This window comes from Cryptotermes secundus, unplaced genomic scaffold (assembly GCF_002891405.2).
Source record: "Cryptotermes secundus unplaced genomic scaffold, Csec_1.0 scaffold159, whole genome shotgun sequence".
NCBI lineage: Eukaryota > Metazoa > Arthropoda > Insecta > Blattodea > Kalotermitidae > Cryptotermes > Cryptotermes secundus.
In genome coordinates, this window is record NW_019725416.1 from 2,017,382 (window position 1) to 2,036,503 (window position 19,122).

The 19,122-nt window shown below is 40.4% G+C and overlaps 1 protein-coding gene across 1 annotated transcript in view; it reads left to right on the top strand.

The window, feature by feature from the left end:
* Positions 1-419: 419 nt before the first annotated feature.
* LOC111863312 (protein unc-13 homolog B) overlaps positions 420-19,122 on the top strand; it is a 777,834-nt gene continuing 759,131 nt past the window's right edge. Inside the window, exon 1 of the mRNA XM_033751004.1 lies at positions 420-782. Coding sequence (XP_033606895.1) covers positions 761-782 — 22 coding nt within the window. The 5' untranslated portion in view covers positions 420-760. The remainder of the gene's footprint in view (positions 783-19,122) is intronic.

Consider the following 19,122-nt stretch of genomic DNA (forward strand, 5'->3'; position numbering starts at 1 on the left):
AGTGATCAATAGAAGGGGTAGAGGAAGAGAGTGCATAACAGAGCCACAAATGCAGCAAGTGTTGGGCCGTCATAGGAGCACAATTTTGGTGCCCCTGGCGTCTACGATTGGCGCTGTATTGCAATGACGACAGTCTGGGTTGTAGTGGTGCATGCAGTGTGTGGACGGTTGTATGTTCCAGGGGCAGCAAGGTGCGTGTGGAGCTGCTGAGCTGCTTGCTACTAGCACGAGGAGTGCCGGGGTGAAGGGGCTGCTGAAACTGGAGAGGAAGCCGGGGGTAGTGGGTAAAAAGACGAGGGCTAGAGCGGCTAGAGAGTGAGTGCCGGTGAGTAGGGTTGGAGGGGGGGATGTTGCCATGGTAATGACGTCACTGGTGTTCCAGTCGCCATCGGTTGCCCCTCATTGCAACATGGCGGCTCGCTGTTGCTGTTACGTGTGTGTGCTAGTGGTGATTAGTAGCGTGTCGTCTGCTTCATGTAGTGCTCTGGTGGTATTGCGATGTACACGGCGTCGAATGTGTGTTCGTACGACGTCACGCACTGAACAAGGATCAGCAACATTTCATTATCGTCGCCTGTATTTTTACCATCCAAAGCAGCAGTACCGAGCTGTGAAAATGTGATTTCCATAGTAGTTTTAGTTGTTGGTGTTGTTTCGTAATAAAACAAGAAAAATCAAAGAAGACTGCCTTATAAAGGATTAATTCGCCAGTGATTTCTGCAATTATTTTGTTATTGAAACTGCAAGATACTTTATCATCATGTCCCTGCTCAACGTGACAGGTAAACGTATCTCTGTGTGTTACACTCAGATATTCATGTTTCTCCTTTCGTCTGTAAAAGTCCATTGCGTGTTTCTTTACAAAGAAGTGATGTAAGATACTGATCTCTGAGGCGACGATGAAATCCATATGCATGCTTTGAGCTGCTGTAACTGTATGTATATCTGATTTATAATTTGTTTGCTCTATTTTTATCCGTATTCCACAACGAGATTTCTAGAAAACTGGATTAACGCACGTTTTCAGTTTTATGTTTTTTACCATGCAGTCTTGTGGCGAGTTTTAGATGCTCTCTCTAAGGCGCCAATTTTAAAAAGGCGGGAAGAAGCCGTGACCTATCCAACGACAATTTATTTTATGGTAGTATGGTTTCTGGTTTCCATGGCGGTTGTACTAAGCACATTAATTATGCAGGTGTTGTTCTGTTGGAAATTCACTGAAACACACTTACATCCCCTTTCTACTACATTCAGAATGAGCCGGGATAACCAACTCAGTGTGCCGGTCACGGTAGCCGAGCGGTCTAAGGCACGTACTGTTTTCGCTCGCTTGGAAACCGGGATCGTGGGTTCAAATACCACTCAGGGCATGGATGTTTAGTTTGTGTGTATGCGTTTTTATGTGTTTGTGTACAGGTAGAGGCCTTGCGACGAGCTGATCACCCACCCAAGGAGTCCTACCGAATGTGTAAGATCTAGAAAGACCGAAGTGAACGGAGAAGTTCATGGAGGTAGTCCAAGCCCCAATGGGGCTGTAGTGCCAAGGGGGAAAAAAAGAAAAAAACAACTCAGTGTAGAGACAAGTCTATGGGCTGCATGACTGGGGAACCAGGGTTCGATTCGCTGAAGAGTCGGAGATTTATCTGTAATCCATAGCGCCCAGACCGGTTCTGGGGTCCACCCAGCCTCCTATACAACGGGTATCGAGGTTTAGAATGCGTAGAATTTCGTCTGTATTCCTCCATATATTTTTGTTACGTGGTTCTTAATTACGTACAGGGACAACTAGACTTTATCTTCAGGAAGCAGTGTTACGAAACAATATATTTTAATTTGTTGTACTGCGTTCAAAGTACTGCCAAATTCGTCTTGCATGTTGCATTTTGTGTAAAGTTATTTTGTGTTGTTGTGCACTTGATGCTGTGAAAGAGACAAGGCAATGTTTTATTGAGTAAAACATTTCTAGAAATATATATTAGGCATATACAAAACTCTACTGAGCTTTTTAATAAGTTGTTAAACTGATGATGATAATAATAATAATGGTCAAAGTTAAATAAAAGTAGAGATATTCCTGTTAGAGGCCGTGGAGTTTCATAACGTTGTGAAGCGTGAAAGGCCTTGATAATCGGCTAACAGATGGCAGTGAGGTTGTCAGCCTTACGCGCCGGCCCCCCTTTACCCCTAGGAAGATACCTGGTACCCATTTTTGTTAGAGCCTGAGTCACCCCAGGGTCATAGTGCGGCCAGAAGGATTAAGTCAATCGAGAAATCCAATGACCTCAGAGGGAATCGAACCCGCTACCTTCCGGCTTGTAACATATTAATTTTAATTAAACCACATCACGCAGTCTGATATTAGCAGGGAAAAAACTTAAGTTTTTCATACCAAAAATTAACTGACATACATGATTTAAATATCCCGTTCAAAGGTAAGAATAGGTGGGCGCATAGATTTGCCTCCGAATTTGAAGTTTGCTTAGAATTACAGTACATAATAAAATAAATGCTCTCCTAGTGTACCATTTCCCGGTACCCTGTCAATGAATTTAGATTTAATTTAAAGTTAGTAGCCCAAATAGAATTCAATATAATTTTGCTGACGTAACGGGTCTTTATATTGTAAAGCTATATGAAAGAATATTATCAATTGTGACAGACTTTCATTCATATTTGCCTGTTCTGATTGTCCTTTCGTCGTATGCAATTTTGCTAAAAGCAAGAATCAGTTAAAAGTTGTTGAATTACTAAACGGTGATGTCTCGTCTTAATATTTACACCAAATTTCTGATAAATATTATATTTGTAGAGATTAAATAATGCATAATAATGGATGACATTCATGCTTCCTGAAATATAGGCATACGTGTACATGTCTCAGGCAGTGTTTTTCACAATTAATTTTTCCATATCTTAGTGCGGATGTAGGCCGCACCATAGCTCAAGCGGTTAGTCGCTGGCTTCCCACCGCGGCGGCACGGGTTCGATCCCGGGTCTGGTCAAGTGGGATTTGTGGTGGACAAAGTGGCGCTGGGGCGGGTTTTCTCCGAGTACTTCGGTTTCCCCTGCCAATCTTCATTCCACCTAGTTCTCCATCATCATAATCGCCCTAGGCAAGCTACAATAGGCCAATCAGTGGCCGCCGTGACGAGTGGACCCAGTTGGACTCCACCCCCCACTAAGCGAATTTAAAAGAAAATAATTTTTTAGTGCGGATGTACGCAGAAACTTCACCACATTGTCCATCACAGCTTAATAAATAATGGGGTACTATTACAAGTTACTTTGCCATATTCCGTACGATTTAGGTATTTCATGTGTTATTTTCTGAAAAGCAATATGGTCGTCCTCTATTTCGGGATAGACTTTTGTATTTTTCCATTATTTAACACTCTTCACCCTTACAATGGCAAAATATAATTATCATGAAATATTAATTTGTTGGACCCACGTAACAGCAACTGGCTACAGGCTGGAAGACTGAGAGGTCGGAGGGAGAGTCCCGGTAGGGTCAAGATTTTCTCTTCCCAAAATCGTCCAGACCGGGTCTGGTGTCCACTCAAACTCCTATCCAATAGGTACCGGGGGTAAAGTGGCCGGGGCATGAAGCTTATCACTCACCTCCAGCTAACGTCAAGGTCAAGAAAATGTGGATCTATATATCCACCACCATACGCCTTCATGACGTAATGCTTAATTCGTTGAGCACAGGGTCAAACTTACCTTTTACCTTAAATAATTACCTTCGCTGAATATTATCACTGTGTGCTATAGCTGAGAGAAAATTCTTTAACAAACTTGAGTTCAGTTACAGACTATCGAAGTTGGCCGTATTTATTGAGTGTAAGACAGAGATAAACGTATAATAATTTCTTCTTCCTACATGGAACGACAGATCAATGCCGTCCAATGCCTCCCGTTAACGAGTTCAAGCATCTTATTTTGTTGGCCTTCGGGAGGGCTCCTTGGATGGGGTGTCTGCCCCTCGCATGGCCTCTGTTTTTACAGGACAACATAAATAGAAGAAACGCATAAGCCCATGCCCCAATTGGATTCGAACCCACGATCCCAGTGTTTGAGTGACAGAAGTGATACATGCGCGGCCATTGTGATCAACAAGTAATAATTTCAGTAACCGTATCTTATCATTTTATATCATAATAAAGTGATATTTTAATTAACCATTATGAATTCTTAAAGTCAGAAATAAGATTACTGATCACCATAGCAGCATACGTCTTGTATCTTCTTCGACCATGGGCTCGAATTCTATTTGAGAGGTGGATGTTTATCTACGTCTCTTCATGATTGTGTTTGCCTGCCTTGGAGGAGGCCTTGAGATGAGCCGATACGACTTCTAAGGAGTCCTGCGAACTGCCTGCTTTCAGAAGTTAATTCTGAATTGGAAGAGGTCAGAGGACCTAATCCAAGAAGGTTGAAGGACAAGAAGAAAGAAAAGTAAAACTGTAAGCTACAAGAATCGGGGTTTTAAGTACGAATATTAACATGATCAAATGCATAAATATTTTCTGCGATACATGCACTAGTCTATGAGAAAGATTACGTAACAGGAATTATAGATGATGTTGGCATTCCATTCATTGCTGCTATTGTTGATTGCCGAGAAAAAAGCAGATTTCTTCTGTACAAAAATCTTTTAATATCCAAATAATTTTATGTTAGCATTTCTTGCAATATTTGAAGTAGGCGATAGGATTTGTTTAATAGAACAACAGACCGCTTAGACGTCGATAAAATGTAATGATTGTAATACTGCTGAAAATTTCAATAGCGCTTCTCTAGACTGCGAATGGACTGACTAATTAGTGTTTTGAAAGATTAATCGATATTTATTCATAATATACGGACTTCATTACATTGTCCGTTACGTGGTAACTGGTAAATAAACAAATATCGCACCAACAGATAGGCACGAAACAATAGAATAACTTTTGGTATGGGTGTTTTCTATTAGGTCCGCTCCAAGACTGTGTAATGAGGACATTAGCCTATTAGAAATTTCGTCGTAACAATGCCTCACTCATCACTCTCCTGAGGGAAATTTCGACGTACTCGACATTGTCTGCCATCCGAATATCAGATTCTCAGGTGTGATCGTTTATGATATCCTGGATTCAGATCACCTATCAACAGTATTACAAATACTAGATTACGTTAAAACTAAGAACCTTTCGGAACCAGTTAAAAATTCGCAGACATAAACAGTTTGAAAATCTCGCCTCTGATTCAATATCACCTAGAATCGAAATTAATCCGGAGAAAGAAGTCGATAAAGCGGCGCTCAATTTTATCGCCTCTACAGCTTCTACATGTAGGCTGTCGACAAGTAGAGTTACACTTTCGGACATATATAACCAGGGTCTTCCTGGATTAGATCATTCGTTCAAACGCAAGCAGAGGCTACAGAAATTGTGGCAAGAAACACGGGGTCTAGCATGTAAAGCAGCACTCAAAATTGGGTCAAGAAAACGATCAGAAATTGACCCGCAGAAAGGCACAAGAACGATGGGTAACGAGAATAGGGAACCGTGAGGTCACATTTCAGGCTATATGTCCTACCTTGGAGTCTCTCATAAAGTGGAATGGGCCAAAACACCAACAGCTATTCATGGTCCTTTAAGCCTTCAGTATCAACCGCTAGAGAAAGCCACCGAAATTGCAAATTATTTGGAAAATCAGTTCACTCCCTATGATTTGTGTGACAAAAACCTTAAGCAGCGGATGGAGGCTACACTCCAAGCACAGCTTGAAGCTGCAAACGACGCCCTCTTGGGAAGTAAGACCCCGTGATATACAGAAATTAATAAATAATTTAAACTGAGAAATGCCTGTGAAATCGACGGCATTGCAAACAAATGACTCAGGCGCCTTCCAAGAAACCCACTTGTACATTTGATATTTAACCACAGCCTTTCGTTTTCGCGTTTTCCAAAGACTTGAAGGACGCCAAAACTATAATCTTACCGAAACCCGGTAAGGACACAAAATTTTCGACAAGTTTAATAATATTTATTAGTTTTTTTCTGTCCCAGCGAGAATTCACAGTTTATATTGAAAGCAAAATGCCCGTGGCTAGAGAGAAATACAAGCAAGGGTGACTCAAGGTTCCGTCCAGTCTCCAACATTGCACAGTATAGACTTGAAAGGATTCTGACGATGGTGTATTCTGTACTTCTTTTGGCTTGTTTTGGACTTCATCCATCGTCTGGTATGTAAAAGGCAGAAGACCACGACGTTTCGGAGACTGGATCTGTCTCCGTCTTCAGGTGGGTAGGGAAGGATAAACCTACTCAGTTGGGCCCATTAGAAAGAGCTAGTCTCAATCACTGGACCACTGACCACAAACTTTAAAGTAATCCTCCATGAAGCACCGATTAGATCAGTAATGACTTATGCTTGCCCCGCCTGGGAATTTGCAGAATTTGCAGCGCTTGCAAAACAAGGTTCTCCGCACCATTTGTAAATGTCCAAGGTGCACACTGGTCCGTGAGTTGCTCATGGCTTTTTAAGTGACATATTTTTTATTACGTAACGGAATTGTCCAAGCAACAGAGTCCATGCAAATGTTCACGACATCAGAAAAGGCGAAGTCCGACACGGAAAATGTAAAAGGCTTAAGCTTGGCGGCGGTCAAGGGTACAACGGTGTATGTGACAAGGCAGCCGTTGTAACATGAGTTAGGGCATGATCTGCTGTGCCAAGCCTTTTCTTGTAATCACATATATACTAGAATTACACGAACAACTGTAAATAGTAAGCATTCACAAGGAACCAGACTCTTAACAACTGACTGTCAAAATCGTAAAAGTCTGGTTTTGGGCTCCAGATGGAGCGTGACACCAAGGCTGACTGGCCGACTGACCGACGGTACTAACGTGACTTTGACTTTGCCTAGAATTTAGTTGAGAGTCGACAGCTGGAGCAATGAGCTAGGAGAGAGCCAATAAGGGCCAGAAGAACCAATGTGTAGCCATTAGCCTTGAGTTAATAGTGACCTGTGAGATGATAGCCAGCCGGCAATGACGTAGACACGAAAGCAGAAGAATATCCGTTATTGGGAAGCGAGACTGAGCAACGATTAGTGAAGACTGTAACAGAATGAGACTTAGCGTGTCCTGCAGTGATTTGTCAAATGTGTGAATTAATGAGAGCGTTATAATTACTTGTAGTGATTATTTATAAGTGTCCAATAAATCTGTTTAACAATTCAAAACCTAGTTACTATAGGATTCTGACGATGGTGTATAACACATAGAGATATTGGGTTTTCGGACTTTATCCATCGTCCTGGTTTCAAGATAACCAAGAAAAACACGACGTTTCGGAAACTGGATCTGTTTCCGTCCTCAGGTGAGGGAAAAACACCTATTCTGTTGGGTCCCTTAGAAAGAGCTAGCCTCAATCACTGGACCTCNCTATAATATCAGTTTAAAGGGAATTCTTCTCATTTCCCTTGATCATTACGATCCGTATATGAAATATTACGTTGATTCATTTGTAATGTACTACAATAACTTTTATCGGCTATACACAGTATATAATTTGCGTATTACTTTTGTTCCCTTGGGGATTCTTATATGTGTTCGCGTTTGGATTGGACTTCGATTCTGAATACTTTTGTATAATATTTTAAATAAGACAGGTCAACATTTTAACTTCACGAAAGTTCAAAACTACATAGAGGTGTGTAGATTTTAGTTCACTTTCTACCTTCAGAATAACTCAGTCGGTGTAACGACTAGGCTACGTGTTGGACAACTGAGGAATTTGGCTTCGATTCCCGGCAGGAGTAAGACATTTTTCTCTCTTCCATAATTCCAGACCGGTTCTGGAATCCACCCAGCCTCCTATACAATGGTACCGTAAGGCTTTATCCCCGGGGACAAGCCGGCAAGTGCGTGAAGCTGAATACTTAGCTCCATCTAGTGCTGAGTTCAAGAACGATGGAGTTTTACTTCCACTCCTCCATATATATGCATTAGTTGTTGCCTAATTGATTAAGTTCAGAGAAAATTTTATCTTTACTTTTTTTCCTTAGGGAAAAAAATGGGTTGAGGGATCACCGTGTTCTTTGTGCCGGAGTGTCTGAATCCTTCCCTTTCGAATTTTGAAACAGTTCGCTGATTTTTATAAAATATTTTATGAAAGTTATGCCATTAGAGGCATACAACTGATAATAACGGGCGTCTGTATAAGCCAGTGAAATGGTAGGGGCTTTAGCATGAAATGACGTCATAGAAAAAGCGGAGTTAATTATCGCGTGTTTCATTCAGTTTGCAAAGTGTCAAGTATGACAAATTTCAATTTCTATAAGAATTTATTTTAAGTATAATTATATAGAAACCCAAATAAAATATTAATCTCCCAGTATAATTATATTCCACATTCATAAGTTACCATTATATTCAATCTGACATTGCTGTGTATGATGTTTAAGAATAATGTAAGATTTTTATTCCACGGATCTGAAATGTAATCATAAAATCAACGTAAATAAAATAAGGGAGAACCCATTTGAAGTAGCTTATCGTTCTGACAGTACAGACCGAGATAAGTAAGCTGTAATTATGTTCCATTGAAACTTTCATTTAGAGACCTCCATAAATACAAGTTGAGAAATATGTACAAAACAAGTCTCCTGATTTCGTTAGATTAATATAAAGAGCTCCGGCCACGGTAGCCGAGCGGTCTAAGACATGTACTGTCTTCGCTCCTTCGGAAACCGGGATCGTGGGTTCGAATTCCACACAAGACATCGATGTTTGGTATGTGTATGTGTTGTCTTGTGTTTAGGTAGAGGCCTTGCGACGAGATGATCACCCGTCTAAGGAGTCCTACCGTCTCTAAAATGATAATGACACTGAGAAATAAGAGGCCAGGGCCCGAGGGGTCTGAAGAGCCAGTGTTCGGGGAGGGGGAAATATGTATACATTAAGCGCGAGTGGTAATATCTCCAAATCTGTGAAACTTGCTGGAGGGCTTGAACATCAGTTGTACCGGAAGTACATCATTTTATCTATAGTTCTATAAGACTTTCCCGCCAGTTTAAATTGATAGCGAGTACTAACGTTCATTTGAAATCTAAATGATCCTTAACGACGGGGAGAAATATTTGTTCTTCGATGAGACAACGCTGTAAATTAGGCTACAAATTTGATCATGCAATCACAACAGACAAGCGTGTCCACGCTTCACCATTATATAGCTGACCCTATTAACATTTAATTTTGACTACGACTTTTAAATATTATTAACATTTCTTTTTAAATCTCTATATATCTACTTTATGCACCACAGGTTGAAATCAAATTCCTGGGATTTAGCTACTTTTCTGTTTATAGACCATATGGTTTAATACTTGGAGCAATTGAAGGATTGTTTCGTTTAAATTTAATACGAATTTCTTATACTGCAATTCGTGCCAAGACAAGCCACCTCTGTGTTAGATTTGAGGTTCTGACGGCAGTGACTATGAGGATTATTGTCTTCTAGGTTGTGCCGTTGTATACTCTGGAAAGTATTTACAGGAGTTCTTTATAAACATCTGTAAGCATCTACCATACTACAACGCATCACCTTCCATAACAAAATAATTATGACTAATATGTTAATTTGAAACTTCATGATATCGGTTTCGTATTGATGAAATGGATCCCAATCTTGGGTTGCATATCAGTAATTTAAGATACTTAGAGCTGAATTGATGGCACACGGTAGCGTAGTTGTTTGAGACACTGTGCTACAAGCCGGAAGGTCGCTGGTTCGAGTCCCGATGAGGTTGATTTTTTTCAGTTGACCTAAACCTTCCAGCCACACTATGATCCTGGGGTCCATTCAGTCTCTAACAGAAATGAGTGCCAGGAATCTTCCGGGGGGGGGGGGGANGTGAGGCTGACAACATTTTCGCTTAGTGCGGAATGGACTCCATCTGGGTCGACTCGGCACGGCGGCCACTGATTGGCGTATTGTAGCCTGCCCCGGGTGATTATGATGATGGAGAATTTGGTGGAATGAAGATTGGCAGGGGAAACCGAAGTACTCGGAGAAAACCTGCCCCAGCGCCACTTTGTGGGAACCTCAACGTCTCACAACCCTATGGCCCTCCACAGCCTGTTACAGGAAGCTGAAGAGTTGAAATAATTGATATGTGATGGGAGACGGTCTGTGATGAACTACATATGTGTAGATTATACAGCAACAGAGGACGTTTATACTCTGTGTCTCACACATAGCGTTTATCGGCACACTGTCCACATATACGAGTACGTATATCTAGAACAGAGAAAACTAGTAGGAAAGGAAGATGGGGAACGATAAGAGGTAGAGAACATTTGTAAGAGACTTCCACTTAGATTTCCAACGGACATTTCTCACTAGTCCTATTTAATAGTATGGATCTTTCTGGGTAAATATTCAAGTCACTGAGATAAGGTACTGGTCTCAATGCAGTAAACAACAACAAAGCCAGGACTCCTGTGCTTTACCTGGAAAACAGTTGCTATTTCTGGCGGGCAAAATCATGACATAAAGATAGGAAACAGATGTTTTGAAAATGTGGCAGAGTTCAGATATTTGGGAACACCGATAACAGATCGAAACCTGATTCAGGAGGAAATTAAGAGGCGATTGAACTCGGGTAACGCTTGCTACCATTCAGTCTAGAACCTTTTGTCTTCTCGTCTGTTGTCCAAAAACATAAAAATTTGAATATACAAAACTATAATTTTGCCTGCGGTTCTGTATGAGTGTGAAACTTGGTCTATGACATTAAGGGAGGAACATAAACTGAGGGTGTTTGAGAACAGGGTGTTGAGGAGAACATTTGGACCGAAGAGAGATGAAGTGACAGGAGGTTGGGGAAAACTGCATAATTAGTAACTTCACGTACTCATCTCCAAGTATAATATGAATGATCAAGTCAAGGAGATTAGATGGACAGGGTATGTAGCACGAATAAGGGCGAGGAAAAATGCACATAGAATATTGATGGGAAATCCAGAAGGAAATAGACCACTGGGAAGTCCAAGATGTAGGTGGGTGGATAATATTAAAACGAATCTCAGAGATATAAGATGGGATGAATTGGAATAATCTGGCTCAGGATAGGGACCAGTGGAGGGCTCTTGTGATCACTGTGATGAACCTTCGGGTTCCATAAAATGCTGGAATATTCTGGAATAGCTGCAGAATTGGCAGCTACTCCAGAAGGGCTCAGAAGTAAGTAATTTCTGGCGTCTCTGGATTCGATAGTTGTTCACTTTTCTTGAGGTGGGGAAATTTTGTATTTGCCTGTACGCTAAATTAGATAAAGTTGAGATTCTGTACAGCTATTCTTTGATGTAAGTTTAGAGATGACCCAATCGGAGAGATAGATCCGTCACCTTATAGGGAAGTATAAATTAAATCCTAGATTTTTTGTCCCCGATTGGCGCTACAGCCCCAGTGGGCCTAGGCCTACCTCCATGAACTTCTCCGTTCACTTCGGTTTTTCTATATCTTACACATTCGGTAGGACTCCTTGGGCGGGTGATCAGCTCGTCGCAAGGCCTCTACCTGTACATAAACAAAGAAAAACGCACACACACAAACTAACCATTCATGCCCTGAGTGGGATTCGAACCCACGATCCCGATTTCCAAGCGAGCGAAGACAGTACATGCCTTAGAATGCTCGGCTACCGTGACCGGCCAAATCTTAGATTATACACCTAAATTATATTTTTCAAAGTAATTTGTGGAATTTGAAGACATAACATTTATTTTTGTTTGCGGTTTTTTCTAAATTCTAGTTCTATTTGTAACTACAGTTTATAAAAATATTTTCCTCTCATAGACAGTCGCTCGCAATCTTAAAACACATACATAATCAGAACTATTTTTCCAGTGTTGTGAATTATGCAGCAACCATTTCACCAAATAAATGTGACATGAATACATGATAATTTTTGTACGAAACTTACTTTTTAGGTTCATGTTTGGTATGTTATGACGTAAGAGTGTCAGTGATGAGAAGTTAAAGAAAGTGTAGATGAATTTCCGCCTGTGTATTTAAACGGAATTAAGCCAATGATAATTATAGTGGGGGGATGTGTACGGGGCTCGAATAATCTTTTTTTAACATCGATAAATATCTTACATTACAGGGATATAAATAATATTTTAGATCTGTCAGAAGCTCAGGAATAACATAAAGCGTCCCGGCTTTCGAAAATTCTTTTACATCTGTCGCCAAGGATTTGTAACCTGAGGAATCTGAATCCTTCTGTAAGTAGGAGCGCCTCGGGACGTTATAAGGTCGAGGTTATGAAACCAGAGAGTCAGTAAATCAATCGAGAGCGTCTGACGATATTTCTCGAAACTTGCTGCAGTCGATATCTGATTACGCTTGAGTCAACATGTACGAAATTACATGCCTTGTTTTTTTTTTCTCTCGCTCCCGCTGTGGTGCATAGGGCTGATTTCTCTCTTTCATTGATCATTTTCACAGACGGTGGGACTCCTTGGACGAGTGATCAGCTCGTCGCAAGACCTCTGCCTAAACACAGGACATCACAAACACAGAATAAACGCATAAACACATCAAACATCCATGCCTTGTATGGGATTCGAACCCACGATCCCGACTTCCAAGCGAGCAAAGATAGTGCATGCCTTTGACGGCTCGGGTACCGTGACCCGCAAAGCCTTATACCAAGCGTTAATTTCTCACTGTATTAACTCAAATCTCTATCTTTAGGCCGCAGAGGTAGACTTACGAGATCACCATGATGGTTCTGTTACTATAATCAGTAATAAAAACACAACGGGAGTGTGGGCCTGAAAAGTTAGAGTAAAGTTAGTGCCACTTAAGGTAAAGCCGTGAAATTACGTATGGTACTAGCTCTCCCAAACAAACATCAACATTTGTTTGGATTTTTTAAATATGTAATAAAAGTATGGTGACTGCATGAAAATTTTCGTTCAGATTTTAGTCTGACAGTTTAAAGTTGCACTACTTCGTATTTTTATTTCCTACCAGCAGGTAATCCGGAAATGGAGATTATGCAGAAAACAGAGTTGGAAGTGACATAAATTTCATTTAATGTAGGGATCAGATTGCAGTATTAAAATTTAGTCTTTTAGAATGAAGACTAATGAAAGGGTGACAGCTTTAAATCTGTATTTAGTATTTAATATTGCGTTAGACGTGGAGGATTGATTAATAACTGTAGTAGCTACTCGCACGAAACTTGAAACCATGTCTATGCACACACACACACACACACACACATATATACTATATATATATATACGACCTACACATACACTATTTGTATCGAAAGTTGTTTGTGAAAAGTTAATAACTGCGAACTTGTTTATATTGCGAATTTTTTATATGTGTGATACGTTTCAGATTCTGCAAATTAAGAAAAATGAAACAAATTTTATAATAATGTCACGATTTAAGAGTGTGACTATAGATTAGTGAAATGAATTTGTTGACTACTTGTACATACAACCCTTAACTACAACTAATTACAGCGCCACTGCTAATTTCCACAGTCCTCAGATCACCACAGTGCCCTGTAGGATTTTTCAGCCTCCTGTTGCTTCAACAGCTGTTTCCTAGCAGCGGCTTCTAAGAGTGGAGATCCTTTAGATTCCGACGCTCACGTTCTCACTGTTAAGTGAATATCCCGCTACTGAAGCCTTGTCAAATTTCAACTCAACTATAGCGCAATCTCTTCTTATCCTTCCTTGCAAAGCTCGACTCAACTGCCAACAGAACTCTCTCATTCACCAACCAACTTCTTGATTTCACCTTCTCTCAGCTGAACTGCCTAAGCCGACCTGGGTTGCTCTCTATATAGCCTTGGGGCGGACTCAACAGAAAACACCCCCCTTTCCGTTGTACTGTATTGCTCTGTGCTTCTCGTTTTCGCGGGAAGGTATTTACCGAACCATTAACAAGTGACGCATTTTATTTCTCGCGATCGTTGCATAGCAACGGTACTACACGTTACAATGATAATAAATTCACTGGCGTGTCTGTGCAGAAAAATCTGTACTGTGGAACAATTTCTGTTTGTTTGTAATGGTTAATTACACGTGGCGTCTGTGTCCAATATTTGTCCGCAACTTCCAGTTACACTATTTATAGAGCGTAACGGACGGACAGATAGTGTGAATTGTATACAATACGTCACAATATATATACATAATTACCGCCTCTTTGGTGTAGTGGTCAGAGTTCCTGACTACAGGTCCAGAGTTCCCGGGTTCGATTTGTTGCGCTACCAGATTTTCTGAGAAGTAGTATGTCTAGAACGAGGTCCACTACCCTCATGAGGATAATTGATGAGTTGTCTGAATTTAAAAGTAGCGGATCCGACAAGCGGCGGTCACTCGGTCGGTATAGTTCGCTTGCCTGTCTTCAGGCCACGGCGTTTTATACGTATATATAATTGTATATTTGCAAAAACAGAGATACCATGTATGCGAGATGTTTCCTCTGGAAACAAGACAAACCGAAGGGGCGGATAGAAGTACCCAGAAGACGAGGAAGAAGACGTAAGAAAATGCTGGATGACCTTGGGGACAGAAGACGATATTTCTATTTGAAGGAGAAAGTTTGTGATCGCATTAATTGGGGGAAATGTTTTGGAAGAGACTCTGGACCTGTCGTCTGACAGATTACTGATGAATGAAATATATATATAATTAGACACAAGTTGCATATATATAACTTGTGACTATCTAATTATACCGCATTAAATTAATGAAATTCTAGCATTCTTTATGGAACTCTTAATTTGCACGCAAGTAATCCAATTATGCATTAGCCAATTGCCTACCTTTAAAGAATTTTGGTATCTGCGGCCCAGAATATTCTACTATTACCTTTCAACCTATCCTGGTATTGTATCTCTCCCTCGACACTGGGAAGCCAAAGGGTTGGAAGATGGCTTAGTGTGGTAAAGGCTGACGGTCTGGACGTCAGGAACCAAGAGGAGGGAGAGGCCTGGGGGAGCAAGGAATTTGTCGCATGTGTAGTGAATTAGAAAATGCCATTCACGTATTGTTGGAATGCCTCGAAACAGATGTACGAGTGAGGGAAGATTACATACTAGATATCTTAGAATTGCGGTAACAGGTGGTGTTTCGAGAAAGTTCTACTACAAAATGAATATAACTGAAGAATTGAACCTCCCTCTTCTCGTACTATGAAGAAAGTATATTTTCACGAGTCAGTGATAGACAATGGAGTTTGAATTGGTAATTGGATTTTTTGAAAATTTATAAATTTTAACTACAGTTCTTTAACTATAGTTCTCTCGATAATTAGCGCACTCTACTTCTCACTACAATACGCTCTAATTCGTGTGTCTTCACTAGTCGTTGCCTGGTAACGGGTCCACAATTGCCCTCTTCTACTTTCGTCGTTGCTGGCTTTCGACCGTCTCATAGCTTTCCGTCAACGGTCGACAGTCAACTCATCAGTGACTGACGACTGATTGACTGACTGAATGAATGACTTTTAAAGTGCTGCTGGTCCTCGTCAGCGCAGTGATTCTTAGTTTCGAGTCCTGAGAAAATAATAACCATATTTTACTGCCTGACGTCTTTGATATCCTTGAGCCACTAGCCCCCTCCGTCAAAGTCAAAGTCAATATCAAATTTATTTTACAACCAACAGCTAATATTCCAGACTCTTGGTGTCAAGCCCTTATCTGGGGCCCAAGACCACATTTGTGTTACTGTCAGACAGTTGCGGGTATGTTGATGTGACGCGACCTCTCTGACGGGAGGACGAGTCTATCGTTTACAATTTCTGTCGGTCCTCCCCAGAGTAGTCACTCTCGGGTCTGGGTCCCGCGGGACTCATGACTATATTTTACTGTCTCAGATTCGAGACTCCCCCAAACCAGGTGGCCAGGTCCTCGTTTTTATGTCCCTAGGAACAGGGAACACAGGTACTTTTCATATAACTTCGTCACGGCCTGCACAGAAAACGGAGCTGACTGTATAACAATTACCTCATCATAGTCGCTGTTGACTGGACGTTGCATAGTAACGACTCCTTGTTTAATGACGTCATCTCGTGTTTATAGGGCCGTATCCTAGCAACGGCTATCTCTTTAATTCATCATGTCACTTGTAGAATAAAGTCAAGATAAATTTGTACCAAAGAACATCAATACTAAAATCGTATGAAATTGCCATGCAAGACTCAGTATGCTCATAGTAAAATAGCATAATTGCTTTCTTTCTTCCCATTTTCCTTTCTTTCCTCTTCACAGTGTAGCGTGAATAAAACGGGATTATAGAAGTTGATACAATGCATAAATTGATCGTACTAACTTTCATTTGTAAGTCAAGAAGATAAAGTGTTTTGTCAATGTTTATAGTGTTCATGAAGTTTAGTAAAAATGTACATAGAATACTAATCTAAATTTGTCGTATGCATAGTTACAAGAACTATTTAAAAACGGTTTATTTTAAGGAAAGCATGGTTGAAGAACGGGCAATTTCCTAACATTTCAGCAATAATATTAAAACCACAGAAGCATACGTTTTCAAATATTCCGCTAGAAAATGTCATCGAGGAATTATTTCTGTTAATCACACACAAGAAACGGTGAATCAAAACACGCCTAATCATTTGTTAACATAAAACACCAAGAGAGTTGGTGTGCGAGATTATTCCATGAGGTCATTGGATGTTTTTCAGTTGACCTAATCCTTCCAGCCGCACTAGGCCCTGGGGTTTACTCAGCCTCTAACAGAAATGAGTACCAGGAATTAATTAAATAATTTTCCTGCGGAGTAAAGCGCCGCCGGCGCGTAGGGCTGACAACCTTACCGCCATTTTTGAGCCGATTGTCTAGACAATGTGGGACCCTCAACGTCTCACAACCCTATGGGCCTTCATGGGATCGCACGGGGATAGCTTTACTTTTACAATGCTAGTAACCCATGTAGGAGTCTGTAATCCGTGACTGCAGCTGTTCAAAGGATTGGGATTTTGCTGAGTATAGTTCTGTGTGTGTGTACTTGGTATTTTTTCCCTCTGGCGCTATAGCCCCAATTTGGGCCTTGTCCTCTCTCCATGAAACTCTCCGTTTCATTTCGGTTTACTAGATCTTTAGACGTTCGGTAGGACTCCTTGGACGGGTGATCAGTTCGTCGCATGACCTCTACCTAAACACAGGACAGCATAACACAGAATAAACACATACACACACAAACAGAAATCATCCATGCTCTGAGTGGGATTCTAACCCACGATCCCGACTTCCGAGCGAGCGATGACAGTGCGTACCTCAGACCGCTCTGCTACCGTGCCCGTCAGTGCATAAGAATAATATATGACTTCAGTTCGTACTTCACAGGAAACAGATCCGAACCCACGATCCCGGCTTCCGAGCGAGCGATGACAGTACATACCTCAGACCGCTCGGCTACCGTGACCGGCGTATTGTGGTATAAGAGCTTGAAAAACGGGAAATTCATATTTAGGGGGGCCTAATATTACATGCAATAGCAGTGTAGTCAAAATTTATTATAAACATTGATTTTATTACAAATTTGACATCTTTTGGGAATTCTGAGGTTGCATTTGTTAATTTTCGAACAGGTGAGCCCTACAATAATGGAAAGAAGGGGGAGGAGTGTGAGTATATGACTAAGTTTCATAAGCCGAGTGAAATAGGGTTAATATTATCGGACCGATACTTTAATGCTTGGTTTACGAGTACCACGTTGTGTCGGTGAAATGACTAAGCAATTAACAATAAAGAAATATAATAATTTATATCTGCATGTGAACTGTTAAAAACAAGGGAACGCAATCATCGACCGAAAACGAATAGATTGATGTGTGCGTGTATGCTAGAAAAATAATGAGGGAATGTTTTGTTGCTGAACAGCCAAACCCACAGGAATTAGTAGACAACAGAGCATAATTTTCAATCCTGAGAACTGCTGAAATGTCCATATAAAATATCTCTTACATTAGTTCATTTTGTTACAAGAAATTTTAATAATGGAAATTGCCTAACAGCAGTAAAAATATATTCATATATTTTATTTTCCGCTCGCCTAATGAAAAGTCGGTGGTCATTTTTTTATTAGCAATAAAGGACATTCATACAATTTATTTTCCTCTCGCCTTATGACAGGTTTGTGGTCTTTTTATTCTTTTGTATTATTATCTAACAGGAAAACTGGGCATTCATACTATTTACTTACTGCTCGCTTAATGAAAATTGGTGGTCTTTCTTTCTTTCTTCATTATAAAGAGAGTATACATAACAGTTGGAAAGTCTTTTAGTACTCTTCTCATTAATTTTTAAGCTGAATATACCTGTTTAATTTCCTATGTTACACAATGTTGCGTATAAAACGAAATCTAACATTGAAATTTCCGTTGGTCAAAATAAAGTTTTGAATATAGTTTAAATATAGTACGCTTAGATACCTGTACTTGCTTTTGAATGGTTAGTAAGGATGGTTTATCGAAGAGATAAGAAATCGACGCTTGTATAAATGTTCATGGATAGAATTTACTGTTATGTATCACGGGAGCGGTGGGTCCACGCAGTTTCGGAGCGCCCCGAGGGAGACTGAGACAGTTTAACGTTAAAGTACATTTATGAGAAAATATAGTGTTCATCGGGGTACCAAAACTGCCATTTTTGACACGTTACAGTTTGCCTAAAATCTGTATCTACGCCCTGCTCTAAATCCCGAAAGATTGATTGACAACAGATTTTTGCACTGGTGCATCGTTATCTCATTTAATTTGCTATATAAGTTGCAACCGAGCTTAAAACACTTTCACATGGAAATGACATGCATATTTGGGGGTAATTCTTGTAAACCTGGTCTACAGGCGAATGTTTACAAAAATAGCAGAGCTTAGACTATTATTATCATTTAGGTTCTTCTTCCGAGGATCTTATTTTAAAGTCACTAAAATAATTCACATGCTGATTTTTATTTCTTCCTCAATGGAAGTTTTAAGTCAAAAAAGTCACACAGCATTAGCAGGAAAATTGACTTGATTTGCTGCAGTTATTGACTTTTTTTTTGGCATTATCTAACGTCCTATTTTTGTTTA